The 24,303-nt window shown below is 40.7% G+C and overlaps 1 protein-coding gene across 1 annotated transcript in view; it reads right to left on the reverse strand.

Moving 5' to 3' along the window:
• The window catches only part of FRMD3 (FERM domain containing 3), a 307,038-nt gene that overhangs the window by 113,143 nt on the left and 169,592 nt on the right, over window positions 1-24,303 (reverse strand). Inside the window, exon 3 of the mRNA XM_032634061.1 lies at window positions 16,464-16,506. Within this exon, the coding sequence (XP_032489952.1) occupies window positions 16,464-16,506 (43 nt within the window). The remainder of the gene's footprint in view (window positions 1-16,463; window positions 16,507-24,303) is intronic.

The raw sequence follows: 24,303 nt of genomic DNA on the forward strand, positions 1-24,303 counted from the left end.
CTGGCATGGAGGTAACATGCAGGCAATAAAGCCCACACTCTGCTCAGGGCCCTTCCCCGACAGTGTCATCATGAAGAGCCACTATGTGGCTTTACTAGATTGGGCAGCATGGTCACCCCATGGGGGGCAACACCACAGTTCATTTCTCCTGTAGTACTAAGGCTTTGGCATCAGTGAAAGGAGCACATGGGGAGGTGGGAACCCCACATCCCCCAGGGTATGAGTGCCCAAACTTCAAAAGGGACTTCAGACAGTGACCTTGAGCAAGACACTTAACTTCTCTGTTTCCTGCTTTGGAAGAGGGAACAGCACCGGGGTTCTCGTCGACCTCCCAGAGGTGTTCGGACAGATCCAGTGGGCTCTTGGTACATGCACACAGCACAATACGCCAACAAAACTTAAAGCTCACATTTAGGTAAACACTCCTACTAGAAGAAGAGAAGGAAAGGGGAGGTTGGAAAATGGGAGGGAAGAGATGGAGAAGACTCAATGTACTTAAGTCAACAGCTAAAAAGCATTACTCAGCCGTGTAAGTGCTAACAATGAGAACACCGCTGAGGAGCAGAGAAGGGAAAAAATGCAAAACTCCACTTTAAAATGCCAGGAGCGTGTATTTGCACTGAAAACGGCAGGGCTCCTCTCCCACAGCCCTCTGCCTACCTGCCAGATGAGGGCTTGGGGGAGGCCAAGTGTCACCACTGGGCAGCTTAGGGGCCCCTTTTGCATCAGCAGATCTCAGGGTATTATCATTTGGGTGGTTTGTTAACATTGAGAACACGGGGAGAGGAACAGCCGTTTATAAAGCAGAGACAGACTTCCTCATCTCCACTTTGAAACCTTGCCCAGAAATGGGGATGGGGATAAGAAACGATTAGGTGAGCAGGCTCCCTGGTGAAATGAAAAAAATGACTTTCTGTTTTTAACCGACAACCATCCTCAAACGTTTGTAAAAACAAATCTCATTTTTTTGTGTTTGTTTTTGCTAGTGAAACATCCCTTAGCAGCTTTCCTTAAAATGCAGTGGGTCTTTCTCCAATCACCATAAAGAACAATAGAAAAACAAAAAACATAACTTTGGGAATATACACATAAACTCATGATCTTTCTTATACACACTCTGGTTGACAGCTATGAAAAACCCTCACAAACTCCTTCAAACAGTAGTTAAGACATAGAGCCCGTGGCTCTGGCAGGCAGATGTTAGGGCAATACCCACACCTGGAATATGTCTCTCTTACGACTCCCTCCTCTGGGACTCTATTGGGCAAAAAAAAAAAAAATGTGACCAATTGTCACACTCTTTCAGACTCTGGAGAAATATTTCAAAGGGTTTGGTTGCAGAAAGGACCCCTAACACCCCACAAATAAAAGGCTTACATTCCAAAGGACTCCAAGTAGGCGTCAGGGGTTCCTGGCCTGTTCAGAACAACTGACACCTTTTTATTCCCAACCAAATGAACACTGTCCCTCCCAGCTCCTTCCAGGGCTTTTAGAGTGAGAGCTGAGGACCACACCCCACCTCTCCGCTGGGCAGCAGCACTCACAGGGATCCTGATGAGCGGCGCTCCGTGATGAAACAGCCCAGGAGCACACACTCTTTCTGCGCATGTGCAAAACGACAGCACCGAAAGGGCAAAGCATTACTCACTCACTCGTTTACCGAACTATAACTCTTGGGATATGATCAGATGAGCCAGCCACAGAGAACTGCTCTCTTAACGACGGCTCTCTTCTAGTCGGAAGCGATTATTATCATTCAGCAACAACTGTTACTGTCATCATCAACAGCAGGGATAATCCCTCCATCCCTCTTTTACTGAAATAACAAGCAGCAGCCTCCAGGATGTTACTGGTACCGCATCTCCTCTACTTCTAAAGCAGGGATTTTTAAAAAAATTTATTTAATTAATCCTCCTCCTGTTATAGCTCTCTTATGCTTTAATCATAAACACAGCCATGCCTACATACACACACACGTGCACAGAAGGAAGTCACACTCTAAGAACTCTGTTAGAGGATACCGGAGTGCTGAGAAGCTCCCTCACAAATACTTGTTCTTGGAATTCTCTGACCGCCTGTGCTGCTCAAGAGACGCTCCAACAGGGACTTTGATATCCAGCATGTTTAATCTCAAGTTCACCATTTGGACAAATGGCTACAGACAGACTTAAAACTCTCAGCTTACATTTCTTCATCTGTAAGATGGGGATAATAATGCAACCAGCCACCTAAAGTAGGGATCTGCAAAATTTCTCTATAAGGGGTAAGACAGTAAACATTTTTCACTTTGCAGGCCTCAAGGTCGCTATCTCAACTACTCCCCTCAGTTGTTGTAGCGTGAGAGCAACCCCAGACAAGATGTAAACAAATGACCTGATGTGTTCCAATAAAACACGGAAATCTGAATTTCATATACTCCTCATATGGCACAAAATATCATCTTTTCTTTTTTTCTTCCAACCATTTAAAAATATGGAACCTATTCCCAGCCTGTGGCCATACAAAACCAGACAGCAGGTTGGGTCTGACCCAGGGGCCCTGTTACAGAGACCACTATGAGAACGGCACGAGTTAATAACGTTGAGCACTCAGCAGGCTGCCTGAGACCTTCACGCTAAACCCATAGGAGTTATTACTACTCTAGAGGTTGAAGAAGAAACCGACATGGATGAGGTAGAGCCCTTCAACTTGACCTAAGTCCTATATCTTGGTTCAAAGGGTGAGAGGGGGACTGTCATTTTTCAGGAAGGAGTGGGGATGGAATACACATGAAATAGGTGCACATATGAAGAGATATTTGGCAGTCCTGCTTCTGAAGAAGAGCTTTGCTGCCTGGGACTAGGGTGCAGTGACCTGAGAGTTTCAGCCAAAAAAAAGTTAGCAAAAGTACATGAAATAACTTAAGGCAAGAGATCCAGGTGCCTGCTTGCTACAGATGTTGTGTAACTAACTGGCCCCTCAGGAGTTATGCTGGCGGGCATAAATCAACTAGCAATAATAATAATAATAATTATAACAGCCAGATGCAATTACTTATGTAACTTGGTACTGAGATTTTTTACTACAAAACTGCATCTAGAAATGAGGCATTATAAAGTATTTCCAAACAAAGGGAAACAGATATGAATAGAGCTTTCCTAACCTGGTTGACCCGCATTCGAACCACCTCTAGTACTGACATACCAAGCATGGAATCTCTTGGCCCAACATGGTTATCATTCAGACTTTTATGCTGCCAGCACACTTGTAGTTTTGAATCACGTGGTCCGTTATGAAACAACATGGGCACTCCTGAAGGAAGAAGGAAGCCCTGAAAGTATCTCCCCGGTGACATAAGGACTTCTACTGGAGGATGCTCCTTTTCCCCTGCTTTTTCCACCACTCCTGCCACATTCCCTCCTCCCCACAAGGAGTGCTGGGTCCTCCCCGAAGCCCACCATTGTACCCAATCAAAATGAAATCAATGTCACCACCAACCACATCATAAGGATAAGGTTAAAAATTAGAAATCTGTGGCTTATTAAATGTATACATCATTTAGAATTGCACATTATAAAATAAAGGGTTTTTGTCATTACTTTTGTTATCATTATTTCTATCCATGTTGGAAAATAAAGAGCACAATGTGGAAATTATTTATAGGCCCAAACTGCACAGACTTTTTTTTTTTGTGGTACGCGGGCCTCTCACTGTTGTGGCCTCTCCCGTTGCGGAGCACAGGCTCCGGACGCACAGGCTCAGCGGCCATGGCTCACGGGCCCAGCCGCTCCGCGGTATGTGGGATCTTCCCGGACCGGGGCACGAACCCGTGTCCCCTGCATCGGCAGGCGGACTCTCAACCACTGCGCCACCAGGGAAGCCCTGCACGGACTTTTTGAAAGAAGGATCAAAAATGGAAATTTTGGATGAAATAGTTGAACCTGGGAGAAAAAGAGAAAGTTGGCCAACCGTACTGAGCTGTGACTAGAATAAAAGAAATCTGCTCCCAAAGCTGGAAAGAAAACTGGAAAGAGCAAAACCAGCCAAGACTATTCCACAGCGACTGGGAACTTAGTGTCATGTACTTGATTATGCAATGTGTTTTGTTCAGATGTGTGTGTTTTGCTTTGTTTTAAAGAACATAGCAGTTTAAGTACTTCTGCCTGCTCCCTAAAAGAAGTATTTTGCTTCTAGTCAACAAGCATTTATTATGAACTGATCACATGCCTAGCCTTGTAGTAAGCCATGGACCAAGTAAAGAAATCTTCCAAACTAAATACTGGGGAACTGATTAGATGAGCATGAGGGCAATGGGACAGGCTGCCCCAATAGGTCTAGAGCTGGGGTTACTGAGACTATGGGTGTTTGGAGAAGTAAAATGTATGAAGCTTTACTGTCAGAAGCATATGGTCAAGTTCAGCAAAGAAGAACACATACCCAGGGTTTCCCTGGTGGTGCAGTGGTTGAGAGTCCGCCTGCCGATTTAGGGGACACAGGTTCGTGCCCCGATCTGGGAAGATCTCACATGCCGTGGAGCCCCGGGGCCCGTGAGCCATGGCCACTGAGCCTGTGCGTCCAGAGCCTGTGCTCTGCAACGGGAGAAGCCACAACAGTGAGAGGCCCGTGTACCGCAAAAAAAAAAAAAAACAGAACACAAAGGAGGAGAAATGAGCCACAAAACAAAAGCATGAAGGTCACCCAAAGAGTAAATAAGAATGCTGAAAGGTGTGGGAAATCTAAATTGGGGTGCTCCGTGCAGTGAGCTGGGTAGTGTCCCCCCACATTTCATATCCACCTGAAATCTCCGAATGTGACACTATTTGGAAACAGGGTCTTTGAAGATGTAATTAATTAAGATGAGGTCATACTGCATTAGGGTGAGCCCTAAATCCAATGACTGATACCTTTAGAAGAGAAAGGAGAGGGAAACTTGGACACAGACACAGAGAAACACAGGGAGAAGGCAATGTGAAGATGGAGGCAGACACTGGGGTGATGCAGCTACAAGCTGAGGAAGGAATGCCAAGACTGCCCAGCAACCAGCAAGAGCTAGAAGAGCCTTCAGAGGGAGCATGGCCCTGTTGACATCTTGATTTCAACTTCTAAGCCTCCAGAACTGTGGGAGAATAAGTTTCTATTGTTTTAAGCCAGCCAGTGTATGGTAGTTTGTTACGGCAGCCTTCGGAACTAATAATACTCAGCACAGGGAATAACTGGAAGGACAGAATTGGGAGTCAGGCATCAACTGTCCTCATGAATGGGTATGGACCTGTGGCTGTTCTCCTGTTCCTGACACCAGAGCAAAGTCTATGTTCCTGGTATTCTCTGCCTATGCTACAGAGGAATATATGCTCCCTATTGACAAAATCATTCAGCAGCTAGGGACCTATTCATTAGGTTAGCCCCCAGGACTATGGAAAAGCTAAGGAATGCTACATAAACATGAAGTTTCATAAACATTACCAGAGACACAAATTACATGCCGTCTCAGGCTTCCATGAAAGACCACTGTAACTTAGGGGAGGGAGCACAAAAGACAACAGCCAGCAACTTGACTCAAGATTGCTCTTAGGGCTGAATCAAATCCATGTGTTACACAGAGGATGGGGCTCTTCCCCACCTTGATTTGCATGCAGAAGCCATTTCCAAGAACCCCTGTCCCTTCACAGAGCTTGGCAGCAGCATAGTACCTGTAAACAGAGTAAGAATAAGATCTTAACTACTCTGGTGGGCTAATCAGGCACCAGCCAGGATTAAGCAGAGAGCCTCTTTAGAAGACTAAATGGGCTTTCTTTCATCTAGGTCTCTATTTCTATTGTACATGCTTAATGCACTTTGATTCCTTTTCTTCCTCTCCATCTTTATTCCTTTCCTGACTTTTGCATAAAGCTTCCTCTTATTTTCTCTTTTTTATTACCAAGTGATACATGAATATATTCTCACTGTAAGAGATCTGAGTAAAATATAACTATATGTAATAAAATATGAGGACCTCACTTCTCTCTACCTCATTCTCTTCCCCAGTGGTAACCAGTCAGTATATATCTTTTTAGTCCTTCTTCCGTGCACTTACATATTCATATAAAATAACCTTTTTATTTTCATATAAATGGATCATTTTATATGTGCAATTTTACTTGCTTTTTAAACTCTACTATATATCTAAAAAATATTTTGATGTCAATAATATATGTCTGTTTCATTCCTTTAAATGACTACGTGTACTCCACATAATTTATTTAGCCTTACCAAAGTTTCTAGGCTTTTTATTACTCCAATTCTCAGTGTTATAAGCAATACTGCAGTGGACATCCTTGCACATATACCTGTTACAGAATCAATTTTGCTTTCAATAGATTCACAGAAGTGACATTGGATCAAAAGAGATAGGCATTTTTAATCTTGAAAGATACGGCCAAATTTCCCTCCCAAATGGCGTTACCAGTTTTATACATTCCCACCAGAAGTGTTACCCTCATCCACAGCAACTGGATATTATCAATATTTAGAATTTTCTCAGAATAATAAACAAAAATATCTTGTTTTAATTTGCATTTTTCTTGTTACTAATGATGTTGAGCATCTGTTTATGAGTTTATTGGCCATTTATTTTTATTCCTTCTATGTGTTTTTTTTACATTTTTCTATTGAGTTGTTTATCTTTGGGTTTGTAGCATCATACTTTATATATTTTGCATATTACTACTTTTTATATATTTGACAAATGTTCTTCCCATTATTTTGCTTATATTTTAATTTGTTTATAATTCATTTTTATACTCGTTCATCCAACAAATATTTACTGAGAATCTACTCTGCTCAGTGAACAAACCAGATATTCTAGTACGAACATTTAAATTTTGTACAAATCTGTTAGCATTTTGCTTTGTTACTTCTGGGTTTGATGTTTTCCTTAGGAAACCGTGTTCTACTCCATAATTATAAAAAATACTTCTGATGTGACACACCACATTTACAAAATAAAAGATAAAAATAATATGATCATCTCAATAGTTGCACAAAAAGGATCTGACAAAATTCACCATCCATTTATAATAAAAACTCTCAAAAAAGTGGGTATAGAGAGAACGTACTTCAACATAATAAAGGCCATTTATGACAAGCCACAGCTAACATACTCAACAGTGAAAAGCTGCTGTGTTTCTATACACTAATAACAAACTATCAGAAATAGATATTAAGGGCTTCCCTGGTGGCACAGTGGTTGAAAATCTGCCTGCCAATGCAGGGGACACAGGTTCGAGCCCTGGTCTGGGAAGATCCCACAGGCCCTGAAGCAACTAGGCCCATGAGCCACAACTACTGAGCCTGCACGTCTGGAGCTTGCGCTCCGCAACAAGAGAGGCTGCGACAGTGAGAGGCCCGCGCACCGCGATGAAGAGTGGCCCCCACTTGCCACAACTAGAGAAAGCTCTTGCACAGAAACGAAGACCCAACACAGCCAAAAAATAAATAAATAAGTAGCGTTCCCTTAAAAAAAAAAAAAAAGAAATAGATATTAAGAAAACAATCCCATTTACAATTGCATCAAAAAGAGTAAAATACCTAGGAATAATTTAACCAAGGAGGTGAAAGACTTGTATGCTGTAAACTACATGACATTAAGGAAAGAAACTGAAGGTGATACAAATAAATGGAAAGATATTCCGTGCTCATGGATTGGAAAAATTAATATTATTAAAATGTCCTTATTACCCAAAGCAATCTACAAGTTCAATAAAATCCCTATCAAAATTCCAATGGTGTTTTTCACAGAAATGTTTAATCCTAGAATTTGTATCGTGCCACAACAGACCCCAAATAGCCAAATAAATCTTGAGAAAGAAGAACAAAGCTGGAGGCATCATGCTCCCTGATTTAAAACTCTATTACAAAGCTATAATAATTAAAACAATATGGTATTGGCATAAACACAGACACACAGATCAACGGAACAGAAGAGACAGCCCAGAAATAAATCCACCCATATATGGTCAATAAATTTATGACAAAGGACCCGAAAATATACAATGGGGAAAGGACAGTCTCTTCAATAAATGGTGTTAGTCTCTTCAACAAATGTTGTTGGGAATTCTCTTGCCACATGCAAAACAATGATACTGGACCACTATTTTACACCTCACACAAAAATCAACTCAAAATTGATTAAAGACTTGAATATAGAACCATAAAACTCCTAGAGGAAAGCATAGGATGTAAGCTCTTTGATATAAGTCTTGGTAATAATTTTTGAATCTGACACCAAAAGTAAAGGCAACAAAAGCAAAAACAAACAAATGGGACTATATCAAACTAAAAAGATTCTGCACAGCAAAGTAAACCATCAACAAAATAAAAGGCAACCTACTTAATGAGAGAAAATATTTGAAAATCATATATCTTGGGGGTTAATACCCAAAATATATAACAAATTCATACAACTCAATAGCACAAAACCAAACAATCCACTTAAAAGTGGGCAGAAGATCTGAACAGACATTTTTCCAGTGAAGACATATAGATGGTCAACAGGCACGTGAAGGGATGCTCAACATCACTAATCATCAGGGAAATGCAAATCAAAACCAAAATGAGATATCACCTCACACTTGTTAGAATGACTATTATCAAAAAGACAAGAAAGTGTTGCCAAGGATGTGGAGAAAAGGGAACCCTTATGCACTGCTGGTGAGAATGTTAACTGATGCAGCCACTATGGAAAACAGTATGGACATTCCTCAAAAAATCAGAACTACCATATGAACCAGCAATTCCACTTCTGGGTATATATCCAAAGAAAACAAAAACACTAACTCAAAAAGATATATGCACCCCCATGTTCACTGAAAAACTATTCACAATTGCCAAGATATGGAAACAACCTAAGTGTTCATCAATGGATGCATGGGTAAAGAAAGTGTGGTGTACATATATACACAATGGAATATTATTTGGCCATTAAAAAAGAATGAACTCCTGCCAATGGAATATTATTTGGCCATTAAAAAGAATGAAATCTTGTTACTTGTGACAACATGGAAGGACCTCAAGGTCCATTATGTTAAGTGAAAAAAAATCAGAGAAAGACATACGACCTCTCTTAAATGTGGAATTAAAAAAAAAACCAAAATCAAAAACAAAAACATACTGAATAGATAGAGAACTGACTGGTGATTGCTAGAGATGGGGGATGGGAGAAATGGCTGAACAGATCAAAAGGTTGTAAAAAATTTCTGTTGAATGAATGAATATGTTGGCTGAACTGCACTCTGAATCATCTCTTATAAGAAAAACAAGAATACAGAATTGACTATACTCATTCAATTTTCATTCTATAAGTATTACTTAGTATTTTTTTTTTTTTTTTTTTTTTTTTTTTTTTTGCGGTACGTGTGCCTCTCACTGCTGTGGCCTCTCCCGTTGCGGAGCACAGGCTCCGAATGCGCAGGCTCAGGGGCCATGGCTCACGGGCCCAGCCGCTCCGCGGCACGTGGGATCCCCCCGGACCGGGGCACGAACCCGTGTCGCCTGCATCGGCAGGCGGACTCCCAACCACTGCGCCACCAGGGAAGCCCCTACTTAGTATTTTTAACCTAGCATTTTTATCATAATGTATAGAGCTCATTTTGAATAAACATAAAGTTAAGCATATTGAGACAAAATGATAACTTCCATTCTACATTTTTTCCATTGAGCACAAGATCAGCTTTTGAAATATCACAATTAAAAAAATTATCCTTCTCTAGTTTAACAGATTAATCATGAGGGCTTTTGTAATTACTATAGCTCATAGGCCTTGATTTGCTAACAGAACAAAAACCCCATCATTGTTCATTGTTCTTTTTTGCATATTTATTGGCTACTTTTGAGCATTTTATTTTGCAAATGAGCCTTAGAATTGGCTTGTTAAATGCCATAGAGAACCTCACCGAAATTGTGATTTGAAACATTATTGAATGTCTATATTAATTTGTGACAAATTGATTTCATTAATATTAACCAGAAACATGAGAAGTCTCCACTTATTGACCTATCCACTCTACAGTAACTCCACTGTAAAATTTCATAGTTTTATTTATATAGATCTTGCACATTTATTTATAAGATATTTATGTTTTTACTTGTTAGTGCTATTGTAAATAATAGCACTTCTTTTTCATTACATTTGAGAGACAGCAGTAGCTTGTGTATAAAAAAGCTATTGCATTAGGACATTAATCTTATAACCAAGGGCAAAAGCCATATTAGTTGTGGGGAAGGGGTGGCAGGTGGAGAGCTTGGAGAGATCCAGAGAGGACATAACGAAGGCTAAGATGCTTTCTGGAGCTATGAGAAGGAATTCAGCACCCCTCAGCACACTAGGCTTGGCCGAACAGAGTGAGGTGTGGAGGCAAGACAAGGAAACCCCAGAGTTTAGGGGATGTGTTCAGTTTGGAACTTTGGAGCACACTGAAGAAACGGCAGCACGGTGTGTTCAAGCAGAGGGTGAACCTCTAGATACTGTACCGAGTTTCCCTGAGGCTGAAGCATGGCAAGGAAGAGGCTAAGCAGTTTCTACCTGTCCCAGTGGTGAATACAGAAGTGCTGAGATGCAACCAGCGAAAGAGACATGGATGGAGTGGGGACCACAAGAGGGCAGAGTTTATAGCCTTGAAGGTCAAGACCGTGGCAGGAGCCACAGGTCTTAGCAGCACATGCCAACGCACAAAGGCCAAGTGGGACCAATTACATCCAGAGAGGATGCAGTAGGGAAAGATGCCAGCAACCAGAGGCCAAATCACATGAGACACATGCGTCCTTCAGGACTCAGGACTGTGCATGAGAGAGATGTCACCCTCGTGGCCATGGTGGATGGTAAGTAAGCTTCCCCTGCCTCATGATGGCATTTTGGGGAAGGAGGAAAAGAAATACTCCAACAGAGGGTATGCACTTTCAAGTGAGTATGTTTAAACTATGAATTCACTGAGTAATTTGCTGAAAGAGATCAAATACTAAACAGGCAGATGCTGAATTACCCTGAAGTGGCAAGATTAACTTTTCACCCCCAGAGGAGATAGGGGCTCACAGCAAGTGGAATTCAGTCACGGGGAAATAATGTTAGATTTCCATACCTCTGAATCATAGTGTATAACTTTTTAAAACCTTTACATGCTAGTATAATTTGTGTGGTTATATAGATCCTATAGGACATGTAATTTTTGTCCTCTTGATGTGTGTCTCTGCATGTATACATATTGGGCTACATTCCACAGTCATGGGGACAAGGCTAAAAAAGCTATAGGTTTGGGGCTTCCATGGTGGCGCAGCAGTTGAGAGTCCGCCTGCCGATGAGGGGGACACGGGTTCGTGCCCCGGTCCGGGAGGATCCCACATGCCGCGGAGTGGATGGGACCGTGAGCCATGGCCGCTGAGCCTGCGCATCCGGAGCCTGTGCTCCGCAATGGGAGAAGCCACAACAGTGAGAGGCCCGCGTACCGCAAAAAAAAAAAAAAAAAAAGCTATAGGTTTGAAGTGAGAAGAGTCAGTATGTATTACATAGCAGCATTCCTGCACGGAAAGCTAGGACTCTGAAAACCAAACATTCAAAATATGCACTTCATCATTGCAGCTCTATTTACAATAGCCAGGACATGGATGCAACCTAAGTGCCCATCGATAGATGAATGGATGGAGAAGATGTGGCACATATATACAATGGAACATTACTCAGCCATAAAAAGAACGAAATTGAGTTATTTGTAGTGAGGTGGATGGACCCAGAGTCTGTCATACAGAGCGAAGTAAGTCCAAAAGAGAAAAACAAATACCATATGCTAACACATATATATGGAATCTAAAAAAAAAAAGGTTCTGAAGAACCTAGGGGCAGGACAGGAATAAAGACACAGGCGTAGAGAATGGACTTGAGGACACAGGGATGGGGACGGGTAAGCTGGGATGAAGTGAGAGAGTGGCATGGACATATATACACTACCAAATGTAAAATAGATAGCTAGTGGGAAGCAGCTGCATAGCACAGGGAGATGAGCTCAGCTGGATGCTTTGTGACCACCTAGAGGGGTGGGGTAGGGAGGATGGGAGGGAGATGAAAGAGGGAGGAGATATGGGGATATAAGTATATATATAGCTGATTCAGCTTGTTATAAAGCAGAAACACACCATTGTAAAGCAATTATATTCCCAAAGAGATGTTAAAAAAATACATGCATTTCATTTGACACTTTGTTTGCAGGCAGTCTATTACCTGAGTACTTTTGAAAGAAAAACAAATCACCAGCTCAGTCCACATTTGTACTTAGGGATATACAGTGATGGAACACGGAAATGAGAAAGATATTCCCTCAATGTTTCCCAAGTAAATTATGTAGCCTATCTGCATTTTTACCCAGTAGACAAGGAATTATTAAAAGTTGACTTTAAAGTTTCAGTTCTGGGCAGGATGGACTACTTGCACCCCACCCTGTCTCTCGCCTTGAATGCACCTATAAAACCTGGACAGAATATGTGCAGCAGCCATTTAAGGTCTCTGGAAAGTAAACAGTAGCAGGCAGATTGGAAACAAAGGCAAGCATTCAAAGAATCAGTGAACCAGTGTTGAGTTCACCACATTTTCCCCTTTGTGTTCCCTGGACAGAACTCAGAGATACCTGGGTATCAGCACAGACTCAGAAGCTCCTAGTTAAGGCCTGAAGAGCAAGAAAAGGGGTTCTGGCGTCAACAGCAATGGCAGCAAGTAGGCAGAAGATTTCCTTTCTGGAAGATTTTAAACCTAGTATCTTAAATAATTGTAAAACTACTTATGTTACGTATTTCTTATTGGGTGAGTTTTGGTAATTTGTGGGTTTTTTTGGAATTGGTCCATTTCATCTAAGCTGTCGAACTTCATACCTAGAGTTGTTCTTTGGGGTCTGTAGTGACAGATCCTCTTTTGATCCTGACATTGGTCGTTTGTGTCTTCTGTCTTTTTCTTCATCAGTCTTGCTAGAGGTTTATCAACTTTTCTTGACCTTTTCAAAGACAACTATTCTCATTAATTTTCTGCATCATGTATTGAAACATAAGAACTTGGATGAATCTCAGAGTTATTAATGCTGAGTGAAAGAAACCAGTTTCAAAAGATTACAAGCTGTATGGCTCAATTTATAGGACACTCTCAAAAGATACAAACTATATTGACAGAGAACAGGTCAGTGGAGCCTTAGGGGAGGTGGGTGTGACGACACAGGGTCAGCACAAGACAGGTGTTTAGAGTGATGTGTTCTGTATCCTGACCGTGGAGGACACAAATCTATCTGTGTGCTACAAATTCACAGCGCTGTAGAACAAAATAAAGGCAGTTTTACCATATGTTCATTTAAAAAATAAAATTGAAAGTAACTCCTAAGGTCAGAGGAGAAATAAGACTGGTTTAAGAAGTTTCTCAGTTTTAAAACAGATAGTTAATAACTGCCCAGTTAATTCGTTTTTAATTATATATTTCTCTTCCTTAATAAACATGAGGTCATCATAAAAACAAGTTTCATATACCTATCTTCAACAAGATTTGAGGGAAACAAGGTCTCTCATGTAACATTAGTGGAGTAAATTACTGCAAGATCTTTGGATGGATATTTATCTCCAAGGAAATATAAAATGTGTATACTTTTTTTTTTTTTTTTTTTTTTAAATGTGTATACTTTTTGATCCAACAACTCAACTTCTAGGAATTTCTAGGACAGATGTACAAGATCAAGAATATACATATAAGCATGTTTATGACAGCATAATTTGTAATAGGAAGAGACTATAAACAATGTGGATGTCCATTAATAAGTAAATTACATAGATGCATACAATTAACTACCAGAAAACCATTTTAAAAATGAGACTAATCATCAATCACTGATTTCGAAAAAAATTCTCTAAAATTATTAAATAACAAGGTGAAGAATAATATATAGCGACTGATCTCATTTTTGTTTAGGAAAGGCCTTATATATGTTGGGGGAGCTTATACATACATAAAAATTCCCAGAAGGATATATAAAATACTGTTAACAATAGTTATCTCTTTGGAGTAAGCATGGAGATATAAGCAGGAGGAGAAAGGAAATAGTTTAAACTTTTCTGAACTGCTAGAAAAACCACAAACATGATACTATTAAAAAACTATTTTCAAAAATGTTAGTAGGACATAATAATGGCTTTGTACAAAGTTTATTAATCAGGATAGCTGGCCTTCTGCCAACCCTGGGAACGTCCATAGTCAGAGGATCTTAATGGGGTCAGGGCAAAGGACCTGAAAGTTGGTCATCGCTGGTGAGGGAGATGGGAATGGAGGAAACTCTTCCTCCAAGGAATTACGGTCTCACTGCCTACTCAAAGGCAGTCAGAATATAAACAGCATACCCACAACCAAAGAGGAAGCTGCCTGGGGTTCTGCAACCAGATCCTGTTGATAAACTCATGGATGAGTCCCAAGGGTTGGACCCAGTTTTTCTGCGTTAACAGTCTATAAGCCCTAGCTTAAATTTTTTCTAGTTTACATTATAGTGAATATTTCCAGGACATATGCACAAGAACACAAGAAATTCTTGAAACTAAAAGACATCAAGAACAACAACAAAACGAGGTTTGTGATCTTGAGAAAAATTACATAATTTTTTGATCACTAATGTTCTTAACAATACAACAGAGGACTAGGTGCCAGGTAGGACCCTTGCTGGTTCCTAGAATCAGTAGGTCACCGCGTCTGGTTTAGAAATTGAATTTTACACAATTCTTTTTGCCAGATTCAGATTCTATTTGTCATTAGATTGAAACTGGCCAATAATCATACATCAATTTTGAAGCCACACTTCCCAAAACATTATATATCTTGAGTTGGTTGTTCAGATTTAGCATGTGTAGACACAAAGCTCTTAAGCAGAAACTTCTTCACAAATATAAAATTTTCTCTTCTATTAAGTGTTGAAATACATCTTACTTTAGAGACAAGTTATATTTCAAAAATGTGTGCCCTAAGGAAAATATTTCATGACATTTAAGAACAAAAGTCCAAGAACTATTTACTATAAATAAGTGTACTGGAAAATTATCTAAATATTTTAAAATATATTAAAAAAAATATCAAAACTTTGTAGTTAAGGGATAAAAGCCAGGCATGAGCTATTTTTTTTCGCAGACAAGTTAGTTCATTCTCACTATCCTACATATCATTCTATACGAAGCTTCCTGATAATTCTGTTCTGCTACTTCTTCTGGGATGTCTGTCCCAACTCTATTCCAGCTTCACCCCAAGAGCCTGACCTCTCTGAACTTTGCATGTGCACTGCTGCCCCTGTTTGCATCTCACATATCTTTCCTGCCCTCTCTCTGCAGCACCCATCACCCACAGCAGCCCTGGGTGTTAGCCTGAACAACCTGGCTGGCTGTGTGTCCTGAACTGGCCAGTTTGCTCTTGAGAGATGGAAGAGAGATGGGTGAAGAATGGGAAGGGGCAGACAGAGAGAGGTATGAGGGAGGACAAAGAGAGAAAAAGGGAGAGGGAGGGAGGGAAAAAGAAGAGAGTTAAGGAATAGGTATGTTGGTTACTAGTTTGCCATCCATGTTCAGTTTCTTCCTTCTCCCACTTAAAAACCTTGCCCCGAATAATTTCTTCATATTTGAAAAAGAAAAGAATCCCTTGAATGATGACAAATGACATAATATGCGCTAACCTGATCTCTGATGAGAAACTGATTTATCGCCTATATTTCAGAGCCCTGGGAACGGTGACATGAAGGGATAAATGGATTTCAGGGCAGGCAGTGAATTTCTGAGGTGCATTTCAGAAGCTCTCCTCTAAACCATAAATAAAAACAGGTTGACTACAACCTGGCACGGGTGAGTAGGACAAAACGTCATGCCACCCAGGACCATCAGTCAACACCCTCCTCACAATGCCCCAGGTGCATGACCAGGTATTCTATATTCTACAGAGATGTTTCCCTAGCCGACTCTTCCAAGAGCTCATCGGGGGGAAAAAAGGCAGTTCAGAACACCAGAGCTTGAAAGCTATTACCCAGAAAAATATACTGGGGAGGTTGAGGGGTGGAAAAGAATACTACAATCTTCAGTAAAGTTAGCAGCAAGATCATAGTTTCAAAATACACCTGCCTCTCTCATTGACCCCCCAAGACTGACCTCCCACCCTGAACCATTTACTAGCAACCCCAACAATCAAAGGGAACCAGGCACCAATACCCCTGTTCGAATATGAAATACGAGGGTAAGATGGTGGGGTGGGTGAGAGACACAGGCAGCTACAGGAATAGTGACTGCAGGGAGGACCGAGGCCAACAAATAAGAGAGAAGTTACACAGCTCTCCCTGGGAGGCAGAAGCCCCCAACCCCCAGATCTTCAACTCCATCCATTTCCTCCCTGGCAGGAGAAACTTTGTAAAGAAGTAGAGTCTATCTTTGGACATTTCATAGCAAAAGTGAATGCACAGATTGACACTTACATTTCATTTGCTTGGAGATGGACTTGTTAGGTTCAAGCCAGTGCTGGGGAGAAAAAAAGAGAGAGATTGTGGGTCAAACGGCTGGACCATGTGATGCATACTTAATAACTAAAACGAATTTAATAAAGATATTCTTTTTCCAAAGTACAGCCTCAGTTCCCCATAGATATTCCTCAGGGTTCCACCCTCTAAAGATCAACATGAACAATTGGCAATAATAATACCACAGGCAAGGGTATAAATTACAGAGAATTAATACTTTCTAAGTAGTATTTGAGTCAAACAGTTGCTAGGAGAGAAGGACAAGGGAGAAAACATGCACTTAAATTGGATGTTCCAGTGGCTCTAGTTGGCTCCTAGGTGATTCTTTGAGCTCCACTGCTCTGGGCAAACCACAGATGGCTAAAGCCTTTGACATCCGTGACCTCTACGAGTCACAGTCCAGCAGCATCCTTTCAGGTTAACAGTGGGCCAAGCCAGCATTAGCTCTGTCACACACAGAGGCAATTCTTCCTTCACAGTAGGGAGGAACATATTATTTTAAATATCTTATTTCAGAGGCCTGAGGTCATCAAGAAGCAAAATCAGCTCCAACACAAAACAAAGAAGCCCAAAGTCCTGAATAGCTCAGAATCGTGTTACTGACAGGTATCTGAAGCAGACACAATGCTGGCCCCAGCGCCTAGCTCTCTCCACACCATGAGTGAAGGTCACTTCGACATGCCGAGATCAGGGCAGCCTCTGATATCACTAACCATGATGCCCCTGAAGCTGCTTAAGGAACGTCAGGAAGCATCACTTTATACACCAGAAGTTTATAAAGATAAGAGGGGTGCCAATGGGTATCCATCCAGATGTCAGGGACGCCTCACTTATGGGGCACCCACTCCCTGCTGATTACTGGAGACGAAAGAAGAGGAGGAAACTTACCGTCAGTTGAGCACTTACACCTCACTCTATCTCATTTGTGGCATCCAGTAAGCCTCAAGGTTCTGTATTATCCCTATTGTTTGATGTAAATGCATAGCCATAAAGTTTAACAGGAGCTAGCATTGTTGAGCGCTCAGTAAGTGCCAGACTTTCCAAGAGTTTCCATGAGCTATCACTACCACCCTATTTACAGATGAGAAATCTTGGGCTCAGGATGTTAAAGAACTTCCCAAGGAAATGGCAAAGGGAAGAAATGGTGAAGCTAGCGCTCAGTGGGATTCCATAGCACAGGCCCTTAACCTCAGGCACGTGGCCTCCCAACAGATCGGTTCACTCTAAAATGTATTGTTCTCCTTGCTGAACACTCCCTACCTCCCCAGGAGCTGGAGAATTGAGTGTTCCAATCAGTAGTCTCCAATCTTGGGTTTCAGATCTCTGCAAGTCTTTAAACAAGAACGGGGGCCTTTTGGCTATTTAAAATAAATCTAACTCTTCTAAATGAAGAATCTGCCAGAAAACCATGCATTTACCCTTGACATGTTGCACAAGCAAACTAATATAGCAAATTTCTTTGCTTCTGGCCAAAATTATACCAACTCATGTTGGGAACCCTGATTTTTTTATTGTGGTAAAATATACATAACATAAAATTCACCATTCTAACCATTTTTAAGTGTATAGTTCAGTGATATTAAATACATTCATAACGGTGTGCTACCATCACCACCATCCATCTCCAGAACTCTTTTCATCTTGTAATATTTAAACTCTATACCTATTAAACAATAACTCCCATTCCCCCCATCCTCTTGGCCCTTGGTACCATTGTACTTTTGGTTATCTCCTTCTAATCAGAAATTATGCTTCGACTTTACACAGTTAAAATTGAACAGTGAGAAAGGCATATTGATTATACCACTTACTAGGTATATAACCCTGGGCAGAATGTTTAATTTCTGTCTCAATTTCACAACTATAAAGTGGGAATAGTAATAGTACCTACCTTGTAAGGTTGTTGTGATGATTTTAAAAGTCAATAAAAAGTTAATAAACGTAAGGTTGCTTAAACAGTGCCTGGCACGTGAAAAATACTCAACGAATGCTTGTTTGCTGTTGCTGTTGTTGTTACTTAATAAGTACAGTTTCATTGGTAGACCACGTCTTTCAATATATGGGACACATGGAAGAGAATAATAAGAGGGGCCTCTGGTGATTAAATTACTTTTCTAGAAATAAATAAATAGGATAATTTAGAGCTAAGGCATGAAAACAAATAACAGCAGCCTGAGATCAATAACTATTGCTACTGTTTCACAAAGGAGGATCACCAGTCATTTTGCTAATAAAGTCTGAAATATAAATAAGTTTTCCAAATTCTCCTCGTTTGGCATTCTTTAAATTCCTTAGCCCTTCTCTGCCTAACTTCAGCCTACCTCTCCACCTTCTCACTGCCTCCGGGAATGACAGGTAAGTTTCATTTTGTGTGCCCACACTAGTTAGTTGGTGGTAATCTCCCAGAGCTGTGAGGAAAACTCCAAGACTGTGTGAAGGCTTAGGGACAATGAGTGCGGTGATGGATTGGTTACGTCTGCTGTGCCATGATGGATTGAGTATGTCTCCCACCGAGGGGGAGGAAACATTTAAGGCATGCCGCAAGGTATTTGCCATCTGTGCCCTACATAAATTATTTACTTTAAATGAACTGGTCTTCTCATTGTCTTACAAAATACGCCCTGCAGTTTCTGATCGGCTCCAACCTTCCTCTTCCTCTCAGCCTATTCATATTCTGCCCTTGCCTCTCAATTACCTTTGCCTACAATATAATCACTCACTATATACATTTCCAAGACAGCTATTCTTCCCCAATGGGATAGTCATAGGGTATAGAGTCCTAAGAAAAATAAGCCAGCAGTAATCTTGTTTCAAGGGATTACAGAAAATCATTTCTTCAAAGAGCTCAACTTATTAGTATGTATTAAAATTTAAAAACCTGACTGGCCTATGGCCTAGGAATTCCTTTATTCTCTAATTTGGCCATGTGAACAAAGAGGAAAAAACCAGAATTTTCACTGCAATATTATATAAAATTACAAAATATTAGAAATAACATTAATGGCCATAATCAGGAAGATGGGTAAATAAAATGGGTAAATAAATTCTGGGTAATTCTGCAGCAGTGTTTTATAGGAGGTAAATCTTTATATGTAACATGGTTGAATCCCTAAGGCACAGTTTGGGATGAAAAAAGTGAACTGCAAAATTAATAACTGTGGCCAGAGTTAGTTCCCAAATTGTGCACTGAAGCATCCCAGGGAAGTGCAGCCATACTAGACGTCTGCTGGACACCGTGCAAACTATGAGCTCAAGGAGGTCCACAGTTCCAATATTAGAACATATTATAATCCTTTTGATGTCATCCGTTTTGCAAAGTTGGGTTTCCAGTGGTTGCTGTGATTGAAAACGAGTACCGTGCAAAAATAGGTGTGGAACAGGCAATGAGTGTGGTAGCATCTGATCTGATCCCAGGATTTGAGAGCCATGGAGTGTCCAATAAGCACATACTGCCTATGAGTAAGTAATTATGGTTAAGAATAAACTGAAAATACTCTTTTCATGCGTGTAATGTTTTAAATGCCTACTAAGGCCATAATGGCTATGTTAGGACATAAATACTAAGTTGTTTGGATCTCTTATTTAGATGGAACTGTTAAATATCCTTTTGACCTAGGGCACCATGAAGTAATTACTAAGATACTGAAAGAGCCATAAACCAAGAAAGTTTGAGAACCTCTGAACTATGGTATCATACAATTAATGTGTCTTCTCTTTTTTTTAATAGCATCTTATTGTTTTATTTTTTTTAATTAATTAATTAATTTTGGCTGTGCCGGGTCTTAGTTGCGGCATGAGGGATCTTTAGTTGCAGCATGCGGACTTCATAGTTGTGGCATGTGGGCTTCTTAGTTGCGGCATGCAGACTCTGAGTTGCAGCATGCATGCGGTATCTAGTTCCCTGACCAGGGATCGAACCTGGGCCCCCTGCACTGGCAGCACAGTGACTTACCCACCGGACCACCAGGGAAGTCCCTTAATGTGTTTTCTTTTAAAAAGTAGAAAGTACAAAACACTACCATATATTTTCAAAGAATACATAACAAGCATCTAAATGTATTTTCAAACATCTAAAATGCTACTAAATTGATCCAGTGAGGTGGGTAACTGGGAGAGAACAGGAATTTAGTGGTGTTGGTCAAAGAAAACCATGACTTCCATTTTATCTGTGATATTTTAACTTAAATTTTTACATGTATTCATGCATTACATAAATATTTAAAAATCAATTGAAAAGAAAAACCTAAGCTCTATCCAGAGAATAAAAGTGGATTTCATGTAATTTAGACTCAAGAGGAAGAATTTCATATATAACAGGCAGATGCCAAAGGCAGCCACGCACCCAGGGCTGACAGTGCCATCTGACTCGGGAGCCAGCCAGCTCTGCCACTTACTAGTGAGTGGTGTGACCTCCATCAAGTTCCTCTGTTTCCTCACAGCATCATCATGAGGTTTAAATGGGTTAATTCATTTAGAAGCCCTTAGAACAGAGCTTGGATCGTAGTGAAGGCTCAATAAACACCAGCTGCTCCCATCTTCCTCCCGTTCACTGAGACTCCTAAGTTGGTGCCATGGTGGTGAGCCCACATTTGTCACTCTCTTCCTCTCTCCCTCCCCACCCCACCTGCCTTCTGCTCTACATGAACATATAATTCTCCTTCCTTCTTTCATTCTTCCTTTTAGAGTTAAGAACTGGGCAATGAAGTTGAGTCTGGACTACACCAACAACTCCTGCTGAGACTGTCTGTACAGATGGATTACACGCTCATGAGAAAATAACAACCATGATGTGGTGTGCTTGGTAATTAGATATAAGGCTTAGAACATCTATCACATTGCTATTTTCCCCTTCAATTGCTACTTGGAATATATGATATCTTTTTAAGTCTGTTTCCTTGCTGAAAACTGATATTCCCAGAGAGAGGAAGAAAGGAAAACGTGCCAACCAAATATCTGAATTTGAGGCTGAAACTTTCCTTTCCTCAACTCTTATTTAGCATAAAAATTGCAAAGACTAAGGAAGCTAATACCCAATCATTGATTCTACTTACTGAGCTTCGGGAGAAAGAGGAACCAGAGGATGCATCCTTAGCATGATTTGAAAGTATCAGGAAGGTGCCTGCAGGAGGGTGTGTGAAGGCTCAGCCCAGATCCCCTTTCCCTTTTGTCTGACTTTTTTTTAGAAGGCTGCTCTCAGGTTACTGGAATCCATTTCGAGGTAGAGAATGAACCTTGCCACCTACCCCCACCCCAATCCCACAAGAAGTCAGCTCTTAACAACTGACAGATGTGGGAGGATAAATACCTCTGCTCCCTTAGCTGGGACATCTCTAAGGCATGACCTACACTCTTCCTGAGCTCCTCTGTGGGACTGGGCCTAAGTTATTTTCTACTTGACTCTGCCCAACATCGCACACTTGCACACCCTTCTCTTCCATGTCCAATCCCCCACTCTCCTAAAATCTTCTCTTGGGAGCATTTCCTAATAAAACTGGATTTTTATCTCAGGTTCTGCTTTCTAGGAACTGAACCAAAGACAGCCTCCCTAACTCTCCACCAAAAACTGCCCTCCATGGTATTTTAAATTCTTCTATTCAACGTTTATTCCTTTCACCTTAGGCTTGAGCCCTGGTAACTTGCACATGCCCTGTAAGGGGTCCCAATTTAGTACTGTTTTCAGTATTGACCACCTAGCCTGACTACAATTCAAGTCATTTCTTAGAACAAATATATTTTGATTGACAGTAGCTTGAAGAAAAAGAGGAAGAGTAGAAGATAGCTACACAAAAGAGGTGAAAAGTTGACAGGTGCCTAAATCCTCTAGGCCCTGATTTCCTTCTCTGTGATCTTGTGGGTTGGGGTTAGCAGATTCCAAAGCCCCTAAGATTTCTTTAGCTCTCACATTCCACATACTATGAAGTGAAGGATGAGAACATTGCCGACAAATGTTTCTTTCTTTTTAATTTTGCTGCTGCATTTAGCCCTAAGAGATCATTTTTCTCTACCCCATCACAGAAATGATGCACTTCTTTCATACTTTCTAATTTTGGCTTGTCTGGGGAAAAAGAGTGTGGGTGTGAGTTAGTGATTTATGACTAAGTAGATTGATTTTCTATTTGGTAGCTGCTGAGATTAAAAAAAAAAAAAAAAACAAAAGCTCCCCAAAGTAAACAATATAACACTTAGTTATCCTCAATGCTGGGCTTCTGTTGAAACTGATCCAGCCTATGATTACAGAATAAATTACACACCCCTCTGTTATCTTTCTCAAAACCCTTGGTTCCCTACACCAAAGTAATCGGTAGACTAAAGAAATGTGTTAAATAGCCAATGGGGCTTTAAACAAGAATGAATGTACCTTCCCAAACAGGAGATTGTTTTTCCCCTCAATAGTAACCAGATCCAAAATCTGACCAATTCCCATCATAGCCCTGAAAAGATGGCCTGATTCTCACATCTCACCTGGACAAAGCCCCAAAGTAACTCAGTCGCTGCATTAGCTAGCCAATTTATGCCATTTCTAGGCCCTTCAGCCTTTGCTGGGGAAAAAACAACGCCATCGAAATGAATGCAGCCTTAACAGTGTTCTGGATAATAAAGTTAGCCTAGACCCTAGTTATTTCACTCCCAGGAACAATGGTTTCCACTCCAGTTTCAATAAAATCTACGGCAACAAAAATATCTGCAGATCAGGCATACTCAAAGTTATTGTCCGTTCGTAAGTCAATCGACGTAAGAAAACCTCCATGGCTTTGTTACGGTGTTTTTCACTCCTTCAGTCGTAACTGCTTTTGCTTTCTAGGTTCTTAAGGATGAGCAAAATAGAAGTAACTGCGAGGAGAAGAAACACTGCAGGGAACAGGAAAGCATAAGCACCTTTTTTTCCCATAAAGGACCAGACTGTAATTATTTTAAGCTTTGTGATCCATATGGTCTCTGTCAGGACTACTCAGCTCTGCCATTGGAACATAAAAGCAGCCACAGACACAGAAATGAATAGAAGTAGCTGTGTTCCAAAAAAACTTTATTTAGAAAACAGATGAGGGCCATCCTGACCCTTGTGTGCCAACCTCTGCTCTACATCCAAGAAATCCATAATGCACACTTAAAGAAAAAGCTAGTAGTGGTCTGAAATACAATAGAGTTTGTAAAAAGTATTTGTTGCTGTGCCTCTTAAAGTACAGTAAAATACCAAATGCAATCATAAGGGAAATTATGGGATTCCTTCATGCTTGTTACAATGGAATTTCCCACTGTGTAACATTTGCTGTCATGTCATATAAATTTAACAACACTATCAGCCAAATTTTTTCTAAAGTCAAAGGTTTCCTAGTCGCCAGACCCATGGATCTTTTCAAACTGTTTAAAGCATGGAATAGTAAAAAGATAAGTTATATATGTTGGTAATATGGAGTAATGCATTTAAACAACCATCTATGGCGTAGATACTTTTAGTATCCCCATTTTACAGATAAAGAAATTGAGGCACAGGTTAAGGTCAAAGTCATACAAACAGCAAATGGCAGGGACAGGATTTGACCCCATCTTCCTGGTGTCAGTGCTCTTAAGCAGTAATGTCCTCTGATCTTCCCTCTTCTTGATATTTGAAACTGCAGCTCATTCCTTTTCATTAATTCTGTAACTACCCATATGCTTCCAGAATGTCTCTCTCTTCTCGTTCTGTTCTTTCTGCTCTGTATGTTCCTGGTCAGTCTCCACTGCAGGTTTCTCCTTCTGGACCATCCTTTAAAATATAGATGTTCTTCAGCTTTCAGATTCTCCTCTCCGTTTATACTCT

Source organism: Phocoena sinus, chromosome 6, assembly GCF_008692025.1.
Source record: "Phocoena sinus isolate mPhoSin1 chromosome 6, mPhoSin1.pri, whole genome shotgun sequence".
Lineage (NCBI taxonomy): Eukaryota > Metazoa > Chordata > Mammalia > Artiodactyla > Phocoenidae > Phocoena > Phocoena sinus.